This window comes from Nothoprocta perdicaria, unplaced genomic scaffold (genome assembly GCF_003342845.1).
Source record: "Nothoprocta perdicaria isolate Ctin4 unplaced genomic scaffold, notPer1 scaffold_62, whole genome shotgun sequence".
Lineage (NCBI taxonomy): Eukaryota > Metazoa > Chordata > Aves > Tinamiformes > Tinamidae > Nothoprocta > Nothoprocta perdicaria.
The window spans coordinates 1,449,351-1,475,649 of NW_020455888.1; the positions used below are offsets into that span (position 1 = coordinate 1,449,351).

At 42.1% G+C, this 26,299-nt stretch overlaps 2 protein-coding genes and 2 non-coding genes across 4 annotated transcripts in view; 3 read left to right on the top strand and 1 right to left on the bottom strand.

The window, feature by feature from the left end:
• Positions 1–4,016, bottom strand: part of USP12 (ubiquitin specific peptidase 12) — a 28,783-nt gene extending 24,767 nt beyond the window's left edge. The window contains exon 1 of the mRNA XM_026049842.1: positions 3,969–4,016. Within this exon, the coding sequence (XP_025905627.1) occupies positions 3,969–4,016 (48 nt within the window). The remainder of the gene's footprint in view (positions 1–3,968) is intronic.
• A 16,476-nt stretch (positions 4,017–20,492) lies between these two features.
• RPL21 (ribosomal protein L21) lies at positions 20,493–26,292 on the top strand. Its single transcript, XM_026049818.1, has 6 exons — positions 20,493–20,554; positions 21,347–21,427; positions 22,037–22,098; positions 23,043–23,155; positions 23,832–23,982; positions 24,748–26,292. The coding sequence occupies exons 2-6, from the start codon at positions 21,361–21,363 to the stop codon at positions 24,835–24,837; spliced, it is 483 nt and encodes a 160-aa protein (XP_025905603.1). The 5' UTR covers positions 20,493–20,554; positions 21,347–21,360; the 3' UTR covers positions 24,838–26,292.
• LOC112956360 lies at positions 22,757–22,833 on the top strand. The gene has a single exon (XR_003251042.1). It is a non-coding gene; the product is annotated as a small nucleolar RNA SNORD102 (small nucleolar RNA).
• LOC112956361 lies at positions 23,216–23,348 on the top strand. Its single transcript, XR_003251043.1, has one exon. It is a non-coding gene; the product is annotated as a small nucleolar RNA SNORA27 (small nucleolar RNA).
• Positions 26,293–26,299: the final 7 nt, after the last annotated feature.

The following is a 26,299-nucleotide window of genomic DNA, read 5'->3' on the forward strand; positions in this document are numbered from 1 at the left end:
AATTAACAGATTTATGTTTTAAATACATTTTTATAGAATCACCACTACAAGTTTTAACACAAATCGGTTGCTTCACTAGTTTAAAGAGTAAATACACATAAAGACTAAATACTTATTCAGGATTTGTGTATTAAAAGGATCAACTAATGTCAGTGAAGCACCTAAAAATTCTCACTGTTGGCAAGATTAGAGTTTGTGTTTCATGATCTTTTCATGCTCAAAATGAGTATGTGTATACATACAGGTATAAAAAGAAAAAAGGCATTTGTATAATTTAAGTTATTCTACCAAAATGCCAACTAGGTAAATTCTCTATGTTCTATGGTATAAATATTGCTTTAGAACTACACAGCATCAGGATTTTTCTTCCAAAATGTCTGATATTTGGCACTTTTATATTAGTTTGGAGAGTCACATTTCTATTTCGAAGTACCCTAAAACAAATTTACAAAAACTAAACCAAATTCTTYAGAGTATGACAAACTCATATTTTAAAGAGCAAATGTACAGACTGAGTCCATTATCATACTGTAACAGTCACATCTGTGAAAGCAAAGGAGGCAAACGGCACAACCTTGCCTTGCATCTTAGTGCCATATTCACCATGGGCAATTCTCCTGGTTACAGCTCCTAAAAAATGAAACTCCCTGTAGTGGTTTAAGAACTTACCCCAGATGCCTAACAGAAACCTCCCCCAAATTCAATGCACTTGTAACAGAATCATCACTCTACACCTTTATTGTGGTGCAGTTACAAGTACAGTTACAAGTTACAAGCTTAATAAGTTAGTGAGGATATAAGTATAAGCCTTTCTTGCAATTAGGCATTTTTATAAAATTTCTCTCCTAGGATGTTTGGGCTAGATAACAGCGTGCCCTGCAATGTTACCCCAGTTGTGCATTTACAGGTTCCTCTTATCAACTTTATTCTCTCACATTCTTACAGGAAGCTAAGAATTTTTGAGATTAAGGATTTTCAACATTGCCAAACGTGACTGAAATTGTGGCTTGTTCTTTAAGAGCAAAAAGGGAGTGATATTGAAAGGCTGGCTATTGACCTTTTCCTGCCAGTTTCTCTATCCCATTGGTACCCATTTTGCCTAAAACCCCACATTTGGATCTAAGATATGCATAAACTTCTGAGACGGGAGCCAGTCACATTATAGAACACATCTCTAAACTACAACTGTGMGTTTGATGTCAGTTTTCAGTGTCTGAATTAATCACTGGAAACATTCTCTGGCACTTCAAAACCAAGTATACTGGCCCCATATATAAGATACTGGGCTGTCAAAGAGGATGGAACACATAGACAAATACGTGAAAAATGAAGAGAAAGATTTTCATGTCTAATGCCACATATTATAGATTAGCATTTTCTTATGCTTTAAAATTTTTCAGATTGTGCTAACATAATTAATCTGTTTCTACAGAAATTTCCACTTAAAGAAATTTCTGCTGAAAAACAAGTATTACTACTACAACTTTCTTTTGTGCATCTGACATTCAGATTTTTTTTAAGCTACAAAGATCATTTCTACTCTTTACTTCAAAAGACTTGATACCTTCAGGCTTCTAACAAGTGTTTGCTGGATTCTAGACAGCAGACGGAAGTAAGAAATACTCGATTCAATCTCTGTTTTATGATGGATATAGATTGGGACACATCTTCACAGCAATTAACATTGGTTACTTTGCTATTTCCTAACCAGGCATAAAACCCCCATATAGTTCAGCCAAGTAAGACTTCTACTACAGTTTAACACGTCGGTAAGGGTAAAAGGACAAATTTGCTTCAGGGCTTGAACAGARAGGAGAAGATACATAAAACATTAGTTAGTCAGAAGTAGAACTTGAATTTGGATACAAAAAACAAAGTCATGAAATGCAGGCCTGAGGTGGAAGAGCTTCTTCAACACACACAGTTCCCAAACAGCTGTTTTACAGATCATGTGTGCATATGTTAGGTTTGTGTCAGCACAAATCATGTCCAGATAAAAACAGCCTGTTACTGGTGCAGGCTTAGTACAAAACCAAAAGAGAAGCAAAAACTTGAGAGCTCTTGCAAGAGGCACAGGGAAAAGGTGGGAAAAACCTTGTGAGAAATTTCAGAAAGTTACTTGGAAGTTTATTTAACGGTGTCAGAACGGATTTAACGGATTGACACAAAGAAAAACTGCCAGAGAAAAAATATATATTTATATTCATTTTCCTCAGAAACAACATGCTTTAACATATGCCTGTTAAAACTAAAAAAAAAAATCTGCCCGACTCACCCTAAGCATACTGTTCTAAACAACTTCAGTCTAAAGAGCAAGTCCTTTTTAATACTATCCTTGCTGATTTGTTCATTCATTTTTTAAGTACAATCTTACACTATCTATTAAGTATTTTTAAGGTTGTACTCCGAGCATCCCTTGCTGGCTGTCTCATCACGCACCACTATTAGAGCTCAAGCAGCAGAAAGGCCTGAGAAAAATCTTCTCCTCAGTGTTCCTCACCTCGAGGCCCATGATTACAATTGGACAGATAATATCTAAGTGCTATCAGAGTTACAGTTTCAGGTTACAGACACTTTAGTTAATAGCAAGAAGATTTTTTTGTTAAAAAAAAAAAAAAAAAAAAAGAACATTTATGGATTGTCTAAGGAGCTTTATGTCAGTTCTAATAATCCTCCATACAGGATAAGCTGAAGACAGCAGGTTGGCCGATCCAGACCTGTAATTTCCAAACTACCTGTAAGAAAAGCGAAGCCCCACACTAGACTTGACTCAAGGAAYCAGCACGGAAATTGCATCGCCAACAAAGATGATGGCCAACTGTGGGTGGAAAAATGTTAGCAAAGACTGCAGCAAAACGGGACTGCTCCATTCCACAAAATTCCCAGTCACACCAGCTCCTCAACAGCCTCACCTAAAATCCAACTGCTTCAGAGAACGAGCACTCTTGACACGTAGGTACAGAATTTGGTCACATAAGTATCATAGCACAGAGTCACGAGCACAAAAAGCTCGACCCTTCAAGCTCRATTGAAAAGATGTGACCTCTTGTATCACACACAAAGTCTACAGCTGAACTGACTGACTGACTTTCATTTAAAATACTGTTGGGTCACGGTTGAAATGTCTGTTTGAGCTGCTAAAGTGTCTTGTCACTATGATTTCTGAGAAGTGGAGCACTTGCCAGTAAGCACGTAAGTATTTCCCACTGTTTGACATTAATGTATGCTATAATTTCTAGTTAGCAAAGTAACAAACTGGATGACTGAGTACATTTTCTTTTCCACCCTTAACTACCTCTCCTCTTCCTCCTCCTYCTGTGGCGGCAGATTAGGGAACCAGAATTTTAATTTATTCAAGAACAGGTAGAAAAGGGCACGGATGCAAGACCTTCGACTACGACCCATCAACACACCTCACCCACGAGGAGTGGAAATTACCTACAGCAGATGTAAGGGTTTAAATTCTGCCTTCCTACATCTGTGAATCTAGTCAGCTCCCCATGCCTCTTAGAGGGAAAAAAAAAGGGGGGGGGGGTTAGAAGCCACCGTGGGAGCCTCACTGCAGCTGTGCATGTGCTTAGAGCTCTAATTTATCAGGAGRGCGCGTAATGAAAAGCAATCAGTGGAGCAGGTCCCCTATCAGGGCCCGGATCGCTGCGGACACTTCAAATTACCTGGCGCTCACGCGCGGCGCGGGCGCTTTTCCGGGTAACCGGAGACGCCGCCGTGCGGGGCAATCAGCGCCCCGCCACAGCGGGAGGCGCCGCACGAGCGACGGCGGCTGCGGGGCTCGGGAAACCCGCTCCCAGGAACGTGCGTGCGCCAAGGAGCGCCGCGCTCCGCGCGCCCCGCACACGGGGGAAGCGCTGCGCTCACGAGCCGGGCTCCCACGCCACGGGTGTCCGCGGTGCCGGTGTCCGCGGTGCCGCCCCGTCCCGCCGCCCCGCGGGCGCTCCCCCCGCGCTCACCATGGTACAGATGGAGGCGATTTTGGAGACTGTCATGAGGATTTCCATCCGCCCAGCGCCATCTTCCGCCCAATCGCCGCGCCGGGCCGAGCGCGGCCGGGCCGGGCCGGGCCGGGCGGGAGCAGCGGCAGGAGGAGGGCGAGGCGAAGCAGGCGACGGGGGCAGCCCGCGCCGCCCCCGCCAGCGCCGGCCACGCGCTGCCCAACGGCGCCCAGAGAGCGCCCGACCCGCAGCCCGGCGGGCGCCCGCGGCCACCCCCTCCCGCCGCTCCCCTGCGGCGCGGGCCCCGCCTCCCCCTCCGCCCGCGGCGCGCCTGCGCGGCTGGGGGCGGGGCCCCAACCGTTCCAACCGCTTTCCGCGTGCGGCAGGGCGGGGCGCGGGGGGACCCGCCGGGACGGGAGGCGGCGGGAGCCGCCTTGGGCTGAGGGTTGAGTCCCCGCCAGGCACGGGGAGAGTTGCCCGGAGGGTGGGAGGACGAACAGACACTGTGTATGGCCAAGCAGCAAAGGCAAATTAAAATCAAGAAGAAGATGTTTGTTTCTTGTCAGCCTTAGTCAGGGGAATGCCAAGCTGACTCCAAATTGACTTCCGACATGTAGCTAGCAATGATCTTGTCCAAGCCTTTCCTCTGGGATCTCTCACAGAAAAGGGGGGTGCAGAGGAGTCTAAATCGCCTTTTTCTTCCCTTTTCCTCCCTTCCCTTCTGCTCCTCATTACCAGCTCTCTGGGTTCAGTGGGTTTGGGATTAACCTGCCCCAACCTCAGGCATCTCCAGAGAAAAAGCTGATCTGTGAGGCTCTCATCTGACCCTCGTCTAAGACACTTAAGGTGWCAACTCTCAAATGAGACAAATTGCCTCCTACGTGTCCCTGTTTCTGTCTGCAGACTAATGGAAATTGGGATGTCCGTATCGGATCATTACAAGAATCTGCATTACAAGAATCTAAAAAAAAAGTTGGCAATATCCAACCTTTCTAAATATTCGGGGAATATTTAGCAGATTGAGATATATTATTCTGAAGAAAAAGGTATAGCCACATAAGGCATGTATCATGAAGACATCCTTTCCCTGTGAAAAATGTGCTTAATACCTATAAAATTATATAGTTTTTATGACTTTCATAAGTAAACAGTCTTTAAAAATGCTTACGACTGTATTAATGGAAATGCAGAATAACAGTTTTCCTTCAGCTAAAATTGGATTTGACTGTAAAAAGTTTTATAACTGSATTCTTTATTGAGCCTGAAATATACTCCAGCAATCTTTTATATCTGTGGTCTAGAAGTGCACATTTCAAAAGCATAGTATTTGAGAAAATTAATGCCTCTTGGATGACTATACTCAGAAACTGTTGCCACAGAAACCATGGGGGAGGACAGCATCAAGGGAAGAAGAAAGAAAAGAAACAAAAGAAGTGGATTGACCATTTATGAGCAAAAAAGGGGAAAAAAAGAAARAGGAAAAATGAAGGACATTTGTCCTGCTAGAGGTGTCATGACATCAGATGTTGAGCAATTTCTCTGCTGCAGTATGCGAATGACGTGCGATTCCTTGCAGTATTAATCAGGCGTGCTACAAGAGAGAGCCCTGTATCACCCAGAGTGGACAAAATATTCARAAGATGACACGAGAAAGATGTGACAACAAGCCATCTTCCGTGAGCAAAGACACAAAACACTATTGGACGATTTTATGCAATTATCAGAAACGTAATTCAGCTCGGAACTGATTATATGGCACCAAGTAGGATTGTAGAGGTCACAGAAAACTGCAGGACTCTTGAACAGCCCTCAGAGGGAAAGTCTGAGATTGTCCTTACGCTCCTTCCTGTCCAAGAGGATGGAATACGCTGCGTAGGAACTGTGCTGTCTGCAGGGCCAACGGACAGTTTGGGTCTACACCTAATATTGGAACCAATATTGGAATATTGGGCCGTATTTCAGAAAGAGCAGGCGGTGTATGACTATGCTAGCTTGCTTCTGACAGGTATGGGGGCTAATCACATGGGGAGTCCAAGCAGAGGAGCTGGGAAGATGTTAAATTAGTAACAAGGAGCTTGATTAAAAAAAAAAAAAAAAACAGTGCTGTGTAAACTGAGATGCTGTGCCACAAATAAACTGAGCTCATGCTTCATAGATGGGGGAAATGCTGAAATCGTTTCTCTACTTTTGACTATTAAAAGGACATAAAATATGAGGAAACAAGAGAACTGGAAATTCCCGTTTAATTCTCATCATCMAGCCCCTTTAGGTGACTGAAATCGAATTCAATATTTTGATTGTTTGACCTGCTGAGATAAAAATAGAGTGTGTAGACTAGGAATGCTGTGTGTGTGTGTGCTTGAGGAGATACTGCCTTAAAAACAGCTTGTTATGGAGTTACTATAAAGTATATATATAAACCAGTATGCTAACTAGTCCCATGTGAGTAAAATATCAGTGATATCTTGTATCAGTGGTGAGAGACAAAATCCAGGTGACAAAGTGGGATCTTTGCCAATTGGCTGGCTAACTTGATGTGGATATAAAGTAGGAAGAACAGGAGAGGTAGATCGTGACCCACAGTTAAATGCGGAACAGTGTCTAGGAGTGGTAGGGCACTGAGGAAGGAGGAAGCATGGATGGATGCTGGGCTTTAGGGGAGCAGGCTTATTCAGGGATCTTCCTGCTAGGTAGGATCTTCTGAGCAGCAGCTCTGGGGCATAAAAGAGCTCAGGAATGCTCAAGGAAAGCCCAAGGACGGTGCATCCTAGGATGCAGGGAAACAAGTAGATGTATCAGGAGACTACCTTGTCTATACAGAGAATTTATGACTGAGCTCCAGTAGGGGAAAAAAAAAAAAAAAAAAAAAAAAAAAAGGCAGTTCTTACAGGATCAAGGAAGCAAGGATATGTTGCGAAAGAGGAATTTAGAAACCTTGTCTGGGCATGTGGGGATGGTGTTAGGAAAGGCAAAGTACACCTAGAACTGATGCAAGAGTCATCAAAAAGAAGAGTTTTTGCTGCCATTTCAGTAGTAAAAAATGAATAAAGAGAATGTGGACCAATTGCTGGGTGGGTGCTTTAGTGAGGCATTTGCAAATAATGCTGAGGTATTCTGTAGCTTCTTCACTTCAGTCTTCATCAGTAACTTCTCCCAGGACTACACTTAAAGGCAGGATTCAGAGAAAACAACTAGCAGCAGTGGGTGAGGATCAAGGCAGGAATTACTTGAGAAATCAGGGCTTTCCATGAAAATGGGTGGGCTCCATCCAAGAGCACTGAGAGAGATGCTTGATATCTTTGCAAGGCTACTCTCTATCACCTTTGATATGTCATGGAGAGTAGAGTACTCTGTTGGCTAGAGACCTCACTGGAGTTCCCCAGTGATTGGAGAAAGGCAGTTGTTTTGTCYCTCTGAAATAAAATAAAATAAAAAATAAAATAAGGCCAATAAAAAGATCATTCAAAAAGATGACTGAGAACTATGGGTTGATCAGCTTCACTTCAGTCCATGGGAAAATCATGGAGTGGGTCCTCTGGGAACACATTYCTAGGCACATGAAGGAGAAGATTGTAACTGGAGTGCAATGGGAATCTTTAGAAATTCAAGACAGATAAATGCAAACTTCTGCTCCTGGGAAGGAAGGACTCCTGGCACCAGTACTGACGGGACAGCCTGTTTGGGGAGCAACTCCATGGAAAAGGCCCTCTGGGTTGATGGGCAGCACGAACCAAAAGCGTGTGCTGGCAGCTAGAAAGGCAAAGAACTGGAAGCAGCTGGGAGGAGGTGATKGTCCCTCTTTACTCAGCACTCATTAGATCACATATAGATTGATATGYGCAGTTCAGAGACCTGCAGTACAAGACAAATGTAGATGAACTGCAACAAATTCATCACTAAGATGATCACAGGCTGAAGCACTAGGCTTGCTCAGCTTAGAAAAGAGAAGATTTTGGCAGGACTTCATAGAAGCCTAAAAGTTGGAGTCAGGCTTTCCACAGGGGTGCATGGGTGTGAGGATGAAAAACAAGGGACTCAGCTGAAACAAGAGACTTTCCAACTGGATATAAGCAGAAACTTCCTCAAGATACAGCCTGTCAGGTATTGGAAGAGGTTACACAGGGTGGTTGTCCAATCTAATCCTGAGCAACCTGGACTAACAACTCCCTGAAGTCCCTTTTGACCTGAAGGACTCTGCCTTTCTGTGATTCTAAGAGAGACATCACCAAATGTCCTTAAGGAATAATTTACTCCTTTTTGATATCCCCTTTTTACTACTTTTTTCTAAAGTGTCAAAATATCAATCATAATTGGAGAACATCCACTTTGAAGACATGCTGGGGATCCTATAAGGCAAGTAGTAAATTATCTTTGGAATTTATAGAAATTATAGTTGGTAAGTGATTAATACATAACATTATTATTATTATTATTATTATTATTATTATTATTATTATTATTATTATTAAATGTAGATGGTAAGCTGTTAAATAATGATCTAGAAAAGAAGTTTTCAGTGCATGTTTCTATCCAGTATCTGGAAACAAGTAAGTCTGTATTTGTTCTCTATATACCATTAGGAAACAATAAAAGCATCCATAAGGATAACTAGGATAAAAACCTTGAAGTTATTATTCTAAACATTAAGAAAAGCTCTTGATGGATTAGCTCTAGATTAGATGCCAGTCAATATTGTCAGTGAGTTGAAAGCAAAATTTGTGTTCTGTGAAGAAGAGAAAAAGAGAGGCTAAAGGGGAAATTAAATTAAGGACACAGTTGTCATAAGGATCCGTATTGCTTGGTAAATCTATCTCATTCGAATACAGTGTGTTTTAATGTAGGCATAAGTATAGAATATATTACATATATATATATACTTAAGAATATAGTGTGCAGGCAATGAGGCGCTATATTGTGGAGTATGGTGATGGAAAAGAAAAAAATAAGAATTTCCAATCTAATGTTATTGTATAAACGACATCTGAGACAATAACCAGGGACACGGCAAGCAGAAAGAGTGACATTATTTCACCTCTCTATGGCATTGGTGAGATTTCTCTGGTAATATTGCATTTGCCTCTGGTGGCCTTTCTTGTCAAAAGAAATGATGCTGAGAAATGACTAAAGGACTTGAGGCTGGAAAAAATTCTTTGAAGAGAGTTAAACAGTGAAATCAGTTTGGCTTATCTGAAGAAGATTGAAAGGTGAGTATGGTGCTCTTTAATCTAGCCCAGAGAGAGAAATGATAAGAACAAATATCTACAAAAAAAAATCAAATTAGAAAATATACATATTTTTTAACAGTGGAAGAAATTAGTAGTTGAAATTTGGTGCTAAGAGAAATGGTACATCTGCTATCTCCTGAGGGCTTCAGTTAAAGAACAGATATTAAACATAAATGCTTAGAAGAGCAAATAAAATTAATTATACCCACGACATTATATTTGCTGTTGTTATTATATAATATCTGAGTTACCATTACACCTAGAAATGCATGTCAGGAACCAGAACCCCTCATCTCTGCAAGATAGAGAAAACCACATAAGAGCTTACACCCCAAAATGTGCAGAGACCCCCCTGGACACAGGAGCAGAGAGGCAACTCCACAACTGCCAACTGCACAAACTGCTGCGGCTCATCCYGTGGCTTTCCATGTTCCATAATCGTGTGGGCTGGCAGGAGCCTCGCTTACCCCGCGGTGTGTGGGGAGGTTGGCTTCAGAAGCTCGTGTGTAGGCTACAGGTATGTTTGTGCCTGTATCTCCGTCTGCCTGTAGCAACAGATGGTTTGGCTGTGTTTGGGGAACATGAGGTTTTCCCTGATGTTGCCTGACAACAAAATTGGTCTCATCGATCTAATTTCCCTCTCTGCTTACCAGTCAATCAACCATCAGTCAGCCTGTAGCTGCAGTATCTGAGTGCAGCCATGCTGCATCTTCTTGGGCCAACAGAAATGACCGTAAGATCAAAGGGCAAAAGGACCAGACATGATCCAGACATGATAGTGGGGCTTTTGGTCAGTGCAAACATACCATGTGAATTCACCCTCTGGGTTCCTGTTGCCACACGGGCCGGCAGAGTCATCCACTGCTGTCCTGGTATCAGTGGACCAACCTCGCTCAGGAAACACACCCAACCTTCTGGGCAACYGCTGGTACAAGTTTTGTTCTAAGCAGTAATAGAGAAGGAGACATAAAAGGGAAGTTGTATTTAGCATTTCTGAGAAAAGGAGAAGCTCTGYTAAGTTATACAGAACTTTGAATCTTAAAAGATTACGTGAGGGAAATGGAATCCTTCTCAGGAATGGGAGAAACAAAGAGGAAATATATTTGGAAAGTCATTTTATACCAAATCATCTTCTACTGACTGACAGGCAAACAGCTATATTAGTGGATTAATCTTTGCAAATTATGTTCATGGTACATTTTCCTAAAATACAACTATTTTCAAAATAGCTGTACCTATATTTCTGGGAGTCACGAAAGTTGGTGCACTAGCTGCATATGGGGAAATTCAGGCGTGTAGTTAAAAAGGTGAGATATATTTCATTCACAGTTCAGCCCTAGTTATAATCATAAGCAAGAAATTAATGTAGGGAGGAGGGGGCCAAACTCTTCTCAGTGGTGGCCAGTGACAGGACAAGGAATAATACGTACAAGTTGAAACCCAGGCCATTCCATTTCCATGTGAGGAAGAACTTCTTTCCTGTGAGGGTGACAGAGCCCTGGAAGAGGCTGCCCAGGGAGGCTGTGGAGTCTCCTTCTCTGGAGATCTTCCAAASCCGCCTGGCTGCCACCCTGTGCCCCGTGCTCTGGGTGTCCCTGCTGGAGCAGGGGGTTGSACTGGGTGATCTCTAGAGGTCCCTTCCAACCTCAACCATTCTGCGATTAATGCTACGTATCACATAGCATTAAATATATTTAAACTATTACAATTGTATTACAATATGTATATAAATAAATATTATTCAATTATTTAGCGCTTTGCATCACTATATCTCAGAATAATTCACAAAGATAAATGAAAAATAATCATTATTAGATCAACTTTCTGAACAGAATAACTCAGGTAAAAGAGAGTTAAATGGCAGTGTAAAGTTTGTTCATGATGCCTTCGGCCCATTTTTGCCATAGGCCCATTACAGAAAACYAGTAAGTGTGCCCTATTTAAAGAAGGAAAAAAAAAAAAAAAAAAGGCAGAAAGAAATAATATTTGTTTCTTGCAGAGTTCAYACACGAGGATATTTTGATACTTTTGTTTTCATAGCTCAGCTGATACTGGGCATCTTTCCACATATATAGCCAGCAAAAGATTAATTTTTATACAAAAGATTACCAACATATAAAAAGTTAAAAGAATAAAAGAGAAGGTAAAAATTAAACCCTACTGTGCTGAATACAAATTGCTGCAAATTGCTACCAACAGCACTTAAAATATAGTTCAGACAAAGAGGTGTCCAATGTGACTGTAAAAATGAAGACAGGAGAATTTAACTTTGTTGAAAATAGCAGTCCGTTTCTAAATTATCACTACAGCCTTTCATCTCCTGAAAAAGGATGAAATTCTTGTTGAGAATAAAGCTTTAGTTCTTAAACAGAATAAAAAATTCCACTTGAAAAATGAGAGCTCTTGACAGATTTGGTCATATTCCGCAATGTGTGTAAGTGAGGTCCYAGGATCTCAGTAGGGAAGGGTGTGAGTTAGGTGTGAAAACGTTAACTGTGTGTGTGTGTGTGTAGGGAGGTGGGTTGACATCATTCTGAGCTGCTGCGGAGTCCTCTGCAGGCTCCTTTTCAGAAACAGGGCCACGGATATATGTGGAAATAAGGTAATATTGTAACGAAATGCTTTCTGGTAGTAACCCTTTTAAAACTGAGTGGATTGAATCCCTGAGACAGTTCACCTGTGAACTTTAACACCTAGAACTGAGATTGGAAAAGCTGTTCCTAGAGGCGAGAAGTACGAGACACTTGAGTCTTTGTGTTCTCTACCCAAGTATCATGCAGAGCTTCCCACTGCAGCCAGTATTTTTGTGAGCCTGGCAGCATTTCTCCAGATTAGCTGTCATGTAGCAGCAACACTGACTCACAGGCAGCCTCCAGGTGAAGAGACTTGGTATCATCTCAGTCTCCCCCACCAACCGCTTCTACACAGTATTAAGTTGCAAAGGAAGCTGAGGAGGAATTAGGTATTTGCCACCATAAACACCATGCATAGAGCAAACAGTCATGTGGTGGAAAACCTGGCTAACGAGAGGTGGAAAAATACCAGAAACAACTTTGTGTAGAAAAAAAAACTGTTAAAAAATATTTACTGTTATATTTTTCAAGATACTAATGGTTGGTTTGTTATTTTTATTTTAGTTTAAGCACGTCACACCGATATTTTGTGCTTCCATTGATCTAAAGCTATTGTTGAAGAACATGTTGCAATCAGTTCTCATACAACACTCTCTTTGTCTGTAAAACGGAAGTAGAATAATTTTGATTTCTTCTCCGAGAAGATTTATACCCTGGAAAACCCATAGTTCCTCTCTATGTGTGCAGGTGGTCAGTTAAACACTCCCATCTGATGATTATAGTTAGCATTTAGCTTTCTCTATAAAGGGGAAAAAAAACAACAGCTATTAACATAGGGTATCGCATGGGCAGCAGAGCTAATGAAGCTTAGAATCATAGAATGAATCACAGAATGCCGAAGGTTGGAAGGGACCTCAGAGGTCACCTAGTCCAACACCCCTGCTCACGCAGGGTCACCTAGAGCACGKGGCACAGGACTGCGTCCAAGCGGGTCTTAAAGATCTCCAAAGAAGGAGACTCCACAACCTCTCTAGGCAACCTGTTCCAGGGCTCTGTCACCCTCACAGTGAGGAAATGCTTCCTTAAGTTCCTGTGGAACTTCCGATGCTTCAGTTTGAAGCCATTTCCTCTAGTCCTATCMCTGYCCACCACTGARAAGAGGCCRSCCCCCTCCTCCTCACTGCCTCCCTTGAGGTATTTATACACGCTGATCASGTCCCCCCTCAGCCTCCTCTTCTCCAGGCTGAACAGACCCAGCTCYCTCAGCCTTTGCTCACAGGGCAGATGTTCCAGGCCCCTGATCATCCTGGTAGCCCTGCGCTGGACTCTCTCCAGCAGCTCCACATCCCTCTTGTACTGGGGGGCCCAGAACTGGACGCAGTACTCCAGATATGGCCTCACCAAGGCTGAGTTGAGGGGGATTCCTATGGATTTGTGCCCCGTGCACTTCAGCAACATCACTTCGTGGCCCCTTTGTCCCAAATGAGCTCATTTCCCTCCACTTCCCCTCTCCGCTTCCTCCCCAATTTCCTCTTTTCTCCCTGCAGTCCAGTCGTGATTTCTGCCGTTCCCCCCATTTTCTTTGCCCCTTTTGCCCACACTCCTGCTGCCTCTCTCTCCCCCTTGCACATTCTACTTCAGGCCTCTATGGCATTTTGCAAATATTAATGAGTCAACAACAGTAACCCTACTCAGTAAATAGATGTTATTATTCCTATTTTGCAGGAAGAAAAGTTAATTTAGAGCTTGGTCAAGTTTATTATTTATTAATTCTCAATTTCACTTAATTCACCCTTATGTTGTTCTTTTATGTTGTTCTGTTCTTTGTCCTTGCTCAGAGCAGCTCTTGTCGTTTTATTGGCGAAGGTGTCAGAATGCAGCCGACACTCATTATTTTATCACAGGTCTGTGATGTGTGAGAGTCCCTTGCAACCACCCTTACTGGGGTCCAGCGATGAAGCTGACTTGAGAAATTCACCTCTTATTCACCTAGTAAGTTCCTCAATAAGCTAGAAAATGCTTGAAAAATAAAATGTGATGACAAAGGGCTGAAAATGTTCGGAAAAAGGCTGAGAACAAATTTATTTATTTATTTATCTATCTATCTATTTATTTATTTATTTTAATAGAACTATTTTAAAGCATAGCTTGTGACATCACGGGGGCTGTCTCATGATACGTGTAAGACAGCAGAGGCTAGCGGTAATTTCCATTTTGGAGAAGAGATTGGGCTGCAGAAAGGCAAATCAGTCATGCCTGAACCTTCTGAGCACAAAGTGAAACTCTGCTGTAGCACCTAAGAAAGAAAATAAGAAAGAAAGAGTTATAGGTGCACCTATAACTAGGACTTAAATCGATATGAAATGTTTAGATGCAAAGAACAGTGTACTAGTCCTATAGTTTCTGTATTTGATTCTTCTTTTTTGTTTGTTTTTTAATAAATGGCTTTAGAGGTAGGAGAGGTTTTTTAGCGTCCAGGAGATAYGTACAACCAGTAAAACATTATTGTTTGCTGAAATATTGTTACAGTCTGCTGAATACTTGAGTTTGCACTGACTCTGGTTACTTCATGCCTTATTAAAAAGGGCACCTGTAGCACCGTTAAAACTATAAACATTCCACTTCCTGTACTGTATTCATAAAGAACACTCAATTTAACTGGGTGTATTTTGAAAATGAAAATGAAATTTGTTTTTACTGGAATTCAGCTAATGCTGCTAAGCTGAAAGCATTCCTTTACTTGAAATAAAATTAGCAACATTTTGTAAAGTCATTCCTTTTCTTCCAACGAGACTCTTTGTCATTTCGTGAGCCATTAAAAGCAATGATATTAAAGGCTCCCATTAGAACAATTAATGGCAAATATAAACAACTACTTCAGATATCTATATATCAATACAATTTCCTACAGTGTTTAGAATAGAGATTGATTTCACCAAAAAAATTTAGTCTGCAACTGTTGCATCAAATATGTTGCCTTGCTAAATTACAGCAGATAGAGTTGAAAAGTTAGAATCAAAGACACCCAGAGTCTCAGGCACCTCTGAAAGTCTCTCGTCCAAACCCTTGACTCTCGGTTGTTTTCTTGCTACTGTAGCTCTGGCTGTTGCTGACTTTCCTTGCTAGGAGGACGCACTTCACTTGAAACCTCTCGTCTGCCAGGGCACTTTCTGCAAAGCCACTTTGCACCAGTCGCCCCTCAGCCCGTCCTGCCGGGCAGGGTCGTTTTCTGGCCGCCCATTCCCCAGTCCCTCTGCCCGCAGGGTATCGGCCCCTTCTTCCATGAGGTATCATCTGCACAGCTGCCAAGAGCATAAAATAACTTGCAATGTAATTTCTGTGAATTTTTACCAGTGCAAACTCAAGGTGTCATTATAACATATATGATACATTTTCAGGTGGTAAATTATTAAAACATATTTAGCTCTGCTTAAATTTGAATCTCTGCCCTACAAAGTTCAGTTTCTGGGAAAAAACAATTGCCATAGGTTGAGTTTCTGTTTAAATTATACTTCACTGTGAATAAAATAGCAACATGGTGGGAACCAGATAATGGACAGGTCAGCTAGGGCTGACCCTTGCCAGTGGGCAATTTTTCCTGTGCTTGTTTTGCTCTGGCCAATCTATTTTAGATTAAAGGCCATTTCTGTCCATGGCTGTTTAGTCCTTGTAGACAAAAATTCTTTGAAGATGCCATGAATTTTCTCTGAGGAAGATCTAAGCACTAACTTTGTGCCACTCAAATCACAACAATCCATGCAAGATTTACAGCCAATAAACAACCCCTATCCCTGGAGCTTCATATCTCACAGAATGTGATCATATATGGTAGTAACAGGGAGTAGCTCATTGATAATCAGTATGCTGTAAGAAAGGTAACAGTTCTGATCAGTGATATTTGGCAGATACGTCAGTGTGGGAATGGCAGCAAGTGCACAGAGCCTGTAATGGATGTGGAGACTGCAAGAACCTGCATCATTTAGCTTAGTAAAATGAAGGTGCAAGGCAGATAACATTCTTCTGTGTAAATAAACGCAGAAAAAGGGGTTCACTTCACTACTCTTAAAGCTAAAAGTACACATAGAAATACACTTAAGTTTACATATAAGTAAACAAGTCGAAATAACAGTGTGATCCTAAACAGSGAGCCAGTACCTCTTAAGCTGTAGTTGTTAGCTCCCCAGATAGTTGGGAAGGGCTTGAAGGAGATTGTGAAAGATCAAAACCCCTTTATTTTCCCATATATTTTCCTGATTAACTATATACCTCAATTTATTATCATCAAAAAAAAAAAAAAAAAGAAACCTCCCCAGTTATAAATATTTACTGCTGGCAGCAGCTCAGTTCCTCTAGGACAGAGAAGTGAAAAGTATCTGTAACCACTGACCGTGCTGACCAGGGAAGGCAAATCACCTTCTGTCCAAATAACTACCTGTGCGACCAACAACAGTAGGACTTGTTTGGTCCTCGCTCCTTGGGCAGGGCTCAGGGGAGGTTACCCAAAGACAGGTGACCTCGAAAAGTAATTCCATTTACAAGAAGATGGRAAAACAAACAAACAAACAAAAATCACACTGCATTAGTAAAATCATTTTCCTGAAGGGCCACTCAGTTGGYAAGGGCAACAAGAGAGGACTGGGACACTTAGTACTTATAAAACTAAGTTTGATAAATTTACTAATGGATTATATTATTTTGTATCTGTGAGGAGCTGATCTAAAGTTATACAGCAGGTTCCTTATAGTCCCGTGTTCCTAATGATTACTGTACGGTAATAATATAGTATACAATAATAAATATATATATACACCAAGGAAATGCAGAAGGAATACAATTAGGAATTAAGATTTTAGGAGCACTGCACTATACATGTATATACACATATGCACAAGTAAATTRTCACATTATTCAAATAATTAGTTGAAAAACAAAATTCGTTTCGATACTTCAGACTTGGCAAGGTCAGAAATAAGGATTAAAAAAAAAGACCATTTGTTTGGCTTCAGTATAAAACTACCAGCATCTAGTAACATTCTGAATTAGCAATTAATGTTTCAGTAACCCCAGAGTAATGAAAAGTTTCAGTAACATGWGTGATTCGTTTGGCACCATCACAATTCTTGGCCTCCACATTTTTAGCCCTTTCATTTCTCTCAAAGGCACATTGTCCCTATTTTCCMTTCCTTTCTCCATGAAGTGGCTTTCTCCCTGGAAACTCAGCTTACTGTACCTGTACCTGTAGTGGCACGTGTGTCTATTGAAGGCCACAGAGAGCCTATTCAAGAAGCTCAGCTGACCAACCATTTTTTTGATCGGCGAGGTGCTGCTTWGCCCCAAATTTTATTTATTTAAATGCCCATAAAACTGTGTTCTGGCTGCCCTTTACAGAATGGGTGCTGTAGCTCAGGGGTCGGGACTGCTTAGCAGAAGTAAAAAGGTTGTTAGAGCTAGAATCGCTGAGAGGCTAAAGGCATCTATGAAAAGACACAAAGCACGGCCTTGAGAGGCCACGTTGAAAGGCCACAGTGGATGGATTGAATCAAATGAAGAGATGCCACCGATGACTCTGGACTCTGTGATCACAGAACGGGGCTGCACTTCCAGGAAGCTACACTCAGCACAAAGGATTAACTTCATAAACGTCATTTCCAGGTTAGACTCTTGCTCTTTCAGTGCTATCCCAAGAGGAGCAGACTGGGATCCTCTGTACATAGCATCTCCTCTGAATTATTGCTGTTCAWATTTTGCTCCAGTCATAATCACTTTTTTTTTTCTTCAAATTGATGGATGTATTATGTGAAAAACAGCTGAAACTCACACCCCACTCAAAGCAACTATRGTTTATTTTTTACTTCAAAGTCCATTATAAACACTCATTAAATTCTCACYATGCCGTGGTACAAATGGAATATCCCTCTCTAGACCTCAGTGTGTATCATTTAGTCCTTTGGATTTTGGAGYGAGCCAGATCCCACTGTGCATCAGGGAAGGATTCCTGACAACCCCATGTGCAGATTCACCACAGCTCAATTATTCTTTAGAAATCTTATAAATGTCTGGCTGGATGGATGCTGCTGAGAAGTGGCAAAAACAACACGGGGCTCTCCCAAAGGAAATCTCAGTATCCTAAGAGTGGAAATGTGGTAAATGAAAATGTTGGTTTTACATGCTAAAAAAAAAAAAAAAAAAAAAAAAAAAAACAAAGTGATGCTTATCTAGTCCCTGCTTCTCTGAGCTGTAACAATAAGCCCTCCCACTCACGTTCCTTTCCCCAAGCTCCTTAAAATTTGCACCAAGTTGCTTTTCTTCTCCTCCTTTACACCCAAGGCAGGCTATGACTTCATTAAGAACTGAAGGGGTATGTGAATGCACAGGAAAACCAGGGAGGTCGGAAAACCAAAACCTCTCTATAGGTTATCAGTGAAATAGGGTTGGTTTTCCTGAAGGAATTTTGTCAAAGCCTGAGGGCTTATATTTTAACCCCTACTACAAGGATGTAGCTCCTTCTCTGTAGACCTCCTGTAGACACATTGATGCTGAGGAAGGACGGCAACACGAAGTGTTGGCAAATGCTCTCAGRCTACCACAGACTATGATTCCTAGCAAGCGGAGCACCAGGCTAGGACCTTTGTGGAGTTCTAGGTCACCAGGTGCTCTAGACTCCACAACGTACTAGAWCTAGACAAAAACATCTAGAAAGGTCCCATGCTGATGGTTCATGTTCACYCAGATACCAACGCTGGGATTTCTGGAACACAATCTTTTTTTTTTTCTGTAGAGCATGGGGGACAGAATTGAAAATCGGACCATGACAGATGCAAAGGAAAAGAGCAGCTTGGGCTCAGTATTCGATGAGAAGCAGAGCATGTGGAGCGTGGAGCTGCCGGCCAGCTCTGGGTTTGCTTGTCTGCCTCTGCTTCGCTGAATGCTGACTCACCCCAAACCTTGCAGACATATTTATAAACATAAGGACTTCTCTATCATGTATTAAGATGTCCTTAGCATATATAGSCTTTGCTATCTTTAAGTGCTTAGCAGGCCACAGCTTGGGGAAACTAGGTAAAATTTTGGTAGAGAGAATGGGTTTCAAAATAAAACGTAGCAAGGCCAGTGGGAACAAATTATATGGGAACAACTGGTAACACATAATAGTTTCTTTGAAATTCTGAACTAGAATCCTAGGAAATGTGCTACTAAGAAAAAAAAAGAATAAAATCATTTATTGAAGCTTTGAACAAACCTGTTGTGCAATTTATTCTAGGATAAAAAAAAAAAAAAAAGGAAAATTCTGAATCTCTTACTTGGCCCTAAATGAAGCAGAGCTCAATTAAATTCACGCTTATTGCTCTCTGACAAAGTACATTTACATGCTGTATATGTAGTAGTGAGTTTCTTCCTCATTATTCCCCACTCAGTAAATCACTGACAAGGGAAAAGGAGTTCATCTCACTGACAACGCCAATTTTGCATTATTCCATAGGGTCTTTCAGTACTTCTCTTTCCATTTTCACTTTGCTTGATGTCCTCCCTGTATTTCTGTTTCTGTTCCTCCCTCCCAAAGGGCTGCTCAGCTTGGAGGYATGTTCACACTCCGAAAAGTTTCATGGTATCTAGGCTGAATTCCTACTAAATCATACCGATTTTTTTCTGTGTAGGCGTGAGGTGTTATAAATTCTGTTTTGTCGTTGTTTTGTTTTCCCCATGGTGCTAAGATGGAATATACGCAGAATACTGTAACATTTTATTGCAAGAGATTTTGTGTATACACAAGGCCTATGTCATAACACTCTGCTAACTAGTCTTGCAAGCAGAACCTGATAATTTAACACTCTATCCATTCCTGGGACCCACAGATATTAAACTAGCTTCCAAATGATGACAGAAAAGCCTTACACCCAAGTTTTGCAAGGCAACATTACAATAACCGCGCAGTTAGTCAGCGGATCAAGTATGTTTTTATATGCTTTAAATAATCATCCCTCCCCTAGATTAAATAAGTGCTTCTCTTATTCCAAATGAAAAMACCCTGCAGCAGGGCAGCTTCTCGCTGTGACAGGTTGTGGGCAGCCTGTGCGTGTTGCCCTCGCGGGAGGGAGCCCCTCTTTTGACTCATTCCAGCCTCCCCTCAGCTTCCTGCTGTAATTCCTGCCGGCACCAGCGATCATGATGCACTGAGTGCGTCACGGCGCCACGCAGCTGATGCAAGCCCCTGGCACTGCTCTGAATACCCACCTCTGGGTATTGCAAGTCTGAGATTATGTCATTTTATTAAAAAAAAATAAATAAAAAGCACCCGGCTGGCCAGCCTCTTCTGCCGATTGTGGATTTGCATCTCCCTCGGTGCTTTCCTGGCCAGCATATCAAGCCAGGCGGCTGTGACCTGCATGTCACAGCTCACAGTGCTGGAAATCTGAATTTCAGGGAGCCGTTTTTAACGGCCGAGAACAACTTCTCGGCTACAAGAGTCCAAGTGAGCAAGTGAGCAACTAGTCACTGCGCGGCCCGGCGCCCCCGCGGGAGCCCGGACAGACACCCGGCTCCTCTCGCGCGTCCCCTCCAGCCCCGGGCCGCGCAGCCGCCTCACGCGCGGCGGCTGCCGTTAACGGCCGTCGCTAACGGCCGCCGTGGCGCCGGGCGGGCTCGGGCTCGTGCGCGTGCGCAGGCGCGCAGTCAGGCGCGGGCCGGGCAGCCCCGCGAAGGCCCCGCAGTTAAGGGCGGCCCCGGCGCCGCCTCCCTCCTTTCGGCCCGCGCCGCCATTTTGTAGACACGCGGGGGAGCCGCGCCGGGCCCCGCTCGCCGCCCTCAGGTGCCTCCTTGGCCCCGCGCGGCCGCCCCGCGTGGCGGCGGGAGCGGGAACTGTCGTGGGCCGGCCGGAGGGAGCGGGGAGGCCGCGGGCTGCGGTGCAGGCCGGGCCGGAGCGCGGCCGGGGAGCGGGGCTGCAGGGCCGAGCCGCCTCCGGGCCGGGCGCGGGGTGGGAGCCGCTGTGCGGAGATTGTTCCCTTGGGAAGAGAGGCCGGGGGAGCCAGGCTAGCCCRGGCTGCAGCGGGGTGTCCCCCGGTGCCTCCCCGAGGATAGGGAGGAGATGGAGCCAGGCCTTGACGGGCGCGTGGTGGCCGGGCGAGCAGGAGGCCTTAGCTGGAGCCTGAGRGCTTCGGGGTGGATTTAGGGGAAACTTCCACTGCGAGCAGCGTCGGGCCTAGCACGAGATTGTCCTGGGAGACTGTGCTGTTTCTGCAGCCCCCAAGAGTTTTAATAGCTGGTGGGGTAAAGCCTTGGGCAAAAGCCACAGTTTGATTTTGTGGTTGGCCCTGTTTTAAGGAGGAAGTTGGTATAGATGACTTTCTTAGCCACCTTTTAAGCTGAGATATTCCCTAAATCTCTATGAATACTCAACTTCTTTTTTTCCTCCCCCAACCCCCCTGCTGTCTATGTGTGTTTGAGCTAATAGTGTTTGGCCTGGTCCAGGCATTTGAAGGTGTTGCAGTCGTTAGTAGTCTTAAAAACTTATTTTATTTTTTTTCCCCAAAATGAATGAAGTTATGTTAGTCATGTCTTAGGGAATGACCTAATAACTGAATAGTCTGCATTAATTTTTCAGAGTAATCAGCCAAAATGACGAACACAAAGGGGAAGAGGAGGGGGACGCGTTACATGTTTTCAAGGCCATTCCGCAAGCATGGTATGTACCCCTTGTAATAAATGCACTGTATTAAGTTACTAACCTCATCCGCTGGATGTCAGCTGTCCTTAGGTAGCATTTGGAAAACATTGGCTTATAACAAACAACCTAGACCAAAAAAAGTAAATTTAAAAAAAAAAAAACTTCTGTAGTAGCTGTAATAACTTACGCGATAGTGTTATAGTTTCTTAACAGCACTGTATTGGTACCAGCAGTACTGATTCTGCCATTTGCTAATTCATTTGCTTCRGTATGAATCTGAAGCGTGAAGTGAGAACAATTCAAAATAGTCGTATATACTTCTAATGTACAGTTTGCTTCTTAGCAGTAAAGTAATAAATAGTTGTGTTATGCATTTGAAAAGAAGTTAAATGTGTAAGTTTCTGAAGTTAGTTCTCAGGAAATTTCTCTTAATCTGCTTTTGTTGCTGTTTTTTTTTTTTTAAACCATTTGGTAATGTGTGGAAAGTTACTAGGGGGAAAAAAATGCCTCTTCTCAGTTTTGCCCATCTTAAATTTAAATTTGAAGCTTTTTTAATGAGTGGCCATCRGATGCATAATCTTCCTTTTGTAACCCTCATAAATCTCCAAATTTGTTATCTCTCCACAGGCGTTGTCCCTCTGGCCACCTACATGCGCATCTACAAGAAGGGCGACATTGTTGATATCAAGGTACCATCCGCAGTGCAGCRTAGTCATTTCCAGCTCCTGCTTTCTTGATGTAGCTTTTCCTGTTCGTATCRCATCTCGCCCGAAGTAATTTTTGAAACAATATTGGGGTAAAAGCGCTGTTGAAACAACAGTAACGTATGCTGTTGTGAGTGTGATGTATASACATTATGCACCCTTAAATGCTGGTGCTCCTTTGTGGTGCCTGTTAGCACTGTCTTCACAGTGAACCCAGCCATGGCTTTGCTAAGTGTATCTTACTTGGAAGAGCTGTGGTCTATGGCGTGATAGCAGTTGCCAAAATAAATGCAMGTATGGAAGCTATATTAACTGGAAGCCACAACATTTATGTGAGGAGAGAGCATGTATGATACTACAGAAAAATAAATACAGYGTTTATCTTAATTATSTCRTATTTTCTAAAACAACTATACTTTCAAAATTAAATTTTACAGAATCTGAAATGTTTTGTTGAGGAATCAGACTTCGAAGTCTTTAGTTTCATTAATTTATTTTGAGGGGGAAAAAAAACACATTGCGCAACAGTTGTCCAAATCAGTTTTCTGTTYTGTTTTACTTTTTGTTTGTTGTTGTTGTTCTTGGTTTGTTTTGCTTTTGGAGAACTACCTTGATGAGGAGTTAACACTGCCTGGCATTCTGGGGCTTGATGATGATTGTCTCCTATGATTGCTTCACTAAAAGTAAAGTGATCAAATCATTTCACCGGCACTGAAAGCAACCAGAATTGTTGCAGGAGAATTTGTTAGCCTTCGGATAAAAAATACGCTGTTACAAATTAAAACGTATGAATAAGATAGGGTTGCTTCAAAATCAGTCTCACATAGATTTGTACTTTCCCCTAGCTTGTGAAAAACAGGCTGTTAGGATTACTGCTGTTTTCTTCTGAATTAAAACTTACGCTTCATTCTCAATTTAACTCTTAACAGGGTATGGGCACCGTTCAACAAGGGATGCCGCACAAATGTTACCACGGCAAGACGGGGCGGGTATATAACGTTACTCAGCATGCTGTGGGCATCATTGTGAACAAGAAGGTTAAGTAAGTCCTGCAGTTCTGTTCATGGAAAGTTTTGTATTTGGAGAAGCTGGTTTGTAATGGCACCCTCCTTTCACTTTGCCAATAAGACCCTTTTTGTCTTCATTGGTCATTCAAGGTGGGTAAAGTATGTGTCCTTTTTATAACCCAAGCAAATGGTGGTCATTTGTCTTGGATCCTGTCAGAGGAAACAATTTTGAATCTTCTGAGCAACAGGAGTACTTGAAGGAGATTTTCAGCCAGCTATCACACTTAGACTGAGATGTATTTTAAATAGTACCATGTAGTTGTGTTCAGCTGTGTTTTGTACAGTTTAGTCAGGAAAGGACATAATCTTTTTCCTCCGAGGACTGCAATAGTAATAGGTACAATTATCCTTCTGAATGCTGCAAGGTTAAAATTACTTGTTCTGCAGAGTTTTAATTCTCAGCTTTCATCATGTTGTCATGTATTAGTATGCTTTGTTACATAAATTATATATCATTTGCATGTAGTCAATCACGTCTGCAGCAATGTATTTTTAAATACATCTTTGTTTAAAGAAAAATGATCCTTTTTTTCATTTTTTTAAAAGAAAAATGAATTGAGATTTTGGAGTTATTTGTGTAATAATCATAAAACTAGCTTTGAGATGGCAAGTGCAGTGAGTTAACACATGATATTTTTTTTTCTTCCCCAGGGGCAAGATTCTTGCCAAGAGAATTAATGTGCGTATTGAGCATATTAAACATTCAAAGAGCAGGGACAGCTTCCTGCAGCGTGTGAAAGAGAATGAAAGGAAGAAAAAGGAAGCAAAAGAAAAAGGCATCTGGGTTCAGCTGAAACGTCAGGTACTTTTTTATTTTGTGATGGGCACGTTGTTGATTCAGTTCACAAGAGAAAATATCCAAATGACACAAATCAAATGATAAAGATGTTTTGTTTCAAAACAGCAGACTATTTTTGCTATAAAATTAACTCCTTTCTAAAAGAAAATGAAGAAAGCATTAATGAATGCTTACAGCATTCTGAAAAAAAACAGGGCTAGGGCAGATTGGCCTAATGCCACCACCCTAACTTTGGTCACTTCCCTTTGCTCACTTGAAGTAAGGAGCCAGCACGTACCGTGTCTGAGGTGTTGCCTGTGTCTGGTGCCATAGCAGARCTGCACCATCCAACAGGTCTTGTTCACAGCCATGGATGTCAAGTGTTTCCTCTTCTGAYATGACTCCTGGAGGGTTGATAACCTCCAGGAGAGGTTTAAATTGATTGCAGAAGTCCTGGTTTTGAGTTGGGTGAATTTAGCTGCAGTAGTCTCTTCTCAGAAAATAAGAAAAATGTAGAGAGAAGAAAAAGATTCTTTCTGGAACCAAAGTGTAGATGAGTTCATGTTAACTTGAATTAATAAATYGCAGAGGGTAAAGCCTAAGCAATGAAAGGTACACTTTCTCACAAATAGTTTTAGTCTTTCTGATAGCAAACTTTCAAGAGACTAGAAGAATGAGATTGCTCTATAAGTTTATAAATGTTAATTACTGTCAATTAAATATCAGTTAAGTTTTATGTAAAGTTGCTTTGCGTGTCAGTTCTGTGAGTTCTTTCTCTTTTGTTTGCAGCCGGCTCCGCCAAGGGAAGCACACTTTGTGAGAACCAATGGCAAGGAGCCAGAGCTGCTGGAGCCAATTCCATATGAATTCATGGCATAATGTATGTTTAAAAAAAAAACTAAATTAAAAATTTGGTTTTGGACACGTATATGTGGTGGTTTGCTGATTTCTTTCAATATTTCTTGAAACAGATGCTTCAGAAAACCTACACTTCATTTTACAGGTTACTTGCTTGACTTGCCTCGCRTGGTGCTAGGTTGCTAGATAATCTGCAGCTCTTGCTCATCTCCTTGGTCATTTATGTAGACTATAAATCTYGGACACTGAAATTTGCTAGTGCTCAATGATGATCATCCCTCGTCGATTACCTCCTGAGGTAATGTGAGAGGACATGGAATATTTCACCGGCGAACTGAGAGCACGTACAAGGCTTGTACAGTGTAATTTCAGGATTTATTTTTCTATGGAAATAGAGATAACAGGCTTCAGATCTCACTTCTGATAAAGCTTTGGTTAAAGGACTTAGATTAAAACAAAGGAACATTTGATTCACAGTTTATAAAATTCTTTTGAGATGATTGTGGGTGTGCTTTAGTGTACCATTATTGTAACCCCTAAGAGTGTCCTCAGGCCAGGAAACATTAGGAAAAAGTATTAGTTGAGAAACAAATTTCTGCATTCAAAACGGTCTCTCCTTTTATGTTTATTGTAATCAGCCTGCATAGCTGAATACTTGGATTTTGTGTGGAAAAGGTAATTGGGTGTCTCCAAGTATTTATTGTAATGCTTTCTTTGTGCTCGTTGATACCATAGGAAACTGATCCCAGTGCTGCCTGCCCAGTGTTTCAGCTCGCTACTTACAGACTCTTCCTTTAGTTTTTGGGGGCAGTGGATGAAACCGTGTAAAGGTTACTAAGGAAACTGCCAAGGTTACTTGCTCAATTAACGTTGAAAATGCATAAGCWGAACATAACTCTTGGGATAAGGATGACATCTTCTGTTCCTAGGTGTGATGTGAAGCACTGCTTAGCTTCCTCAAGTAAGTGATGCTGAACTAATCTCCACATGGGTAAAATCCTAAGAAAGCTGGTGACCTGGAGCATTTTGTAGGTACTGGCTATTGAAAACTRTTGAAATAATCTGCTGTAGAAAAACTGGTTTGGGAGTAAGAAATGGAGAGGTGCTAAGGCTTGATTTTTCCCTTAATTGTAGAGCTGCTCTAAGCAGAAGTATAAAASTGTAGGTATTTGATTGCTTCTAAGTGAAGGAATTAAGCCTAGTTCACAGTTGTTTGACCCTGGATTATGGTGCTCATGGAATGTAGTGCCTAGATATAGAAATCATCCTGTGCCTCGGCCTGTCACTGCAGGACAAGAGGCTTTGAGCACCAGAAGCTCTTAGACCCATGAGCAGGTGCTGCAGTTGCTGTTTCTCCAGACACTCATTTCAGGAGCTGGAGCTGTGGGAATGACTTAGACTTGGAAACTGCCTTGACAAGGTGGACCAGGCTCATCTGTGATACCAGGGACACTTTTTGAATCTTGGCATCCTATGTGTTAGG

Coding starts and splice junctions, on each gene's coding strand:
- RPL21 (XM_026049818.1), top strand. CDS start 21,361: ATGACGAACACAAAGGGGAAGAGGAGGGGGACGCGTTACATGTTTTCA. Junction 21,428..22,036: donor AAGGCCATTCCGCAAGCATG/GTATGTACCCCT, acceptor ATCTCTCCACAG/GCGTTGTCCCTCTGGCCACC. Junction 23,983..24,747: donor GGGTTCAGCTGAAACGTCAG/GTACTTTTTTAT, acceptor TTTTGTTTGCAG/CCGGCTCCGCCAAGGGAAGC.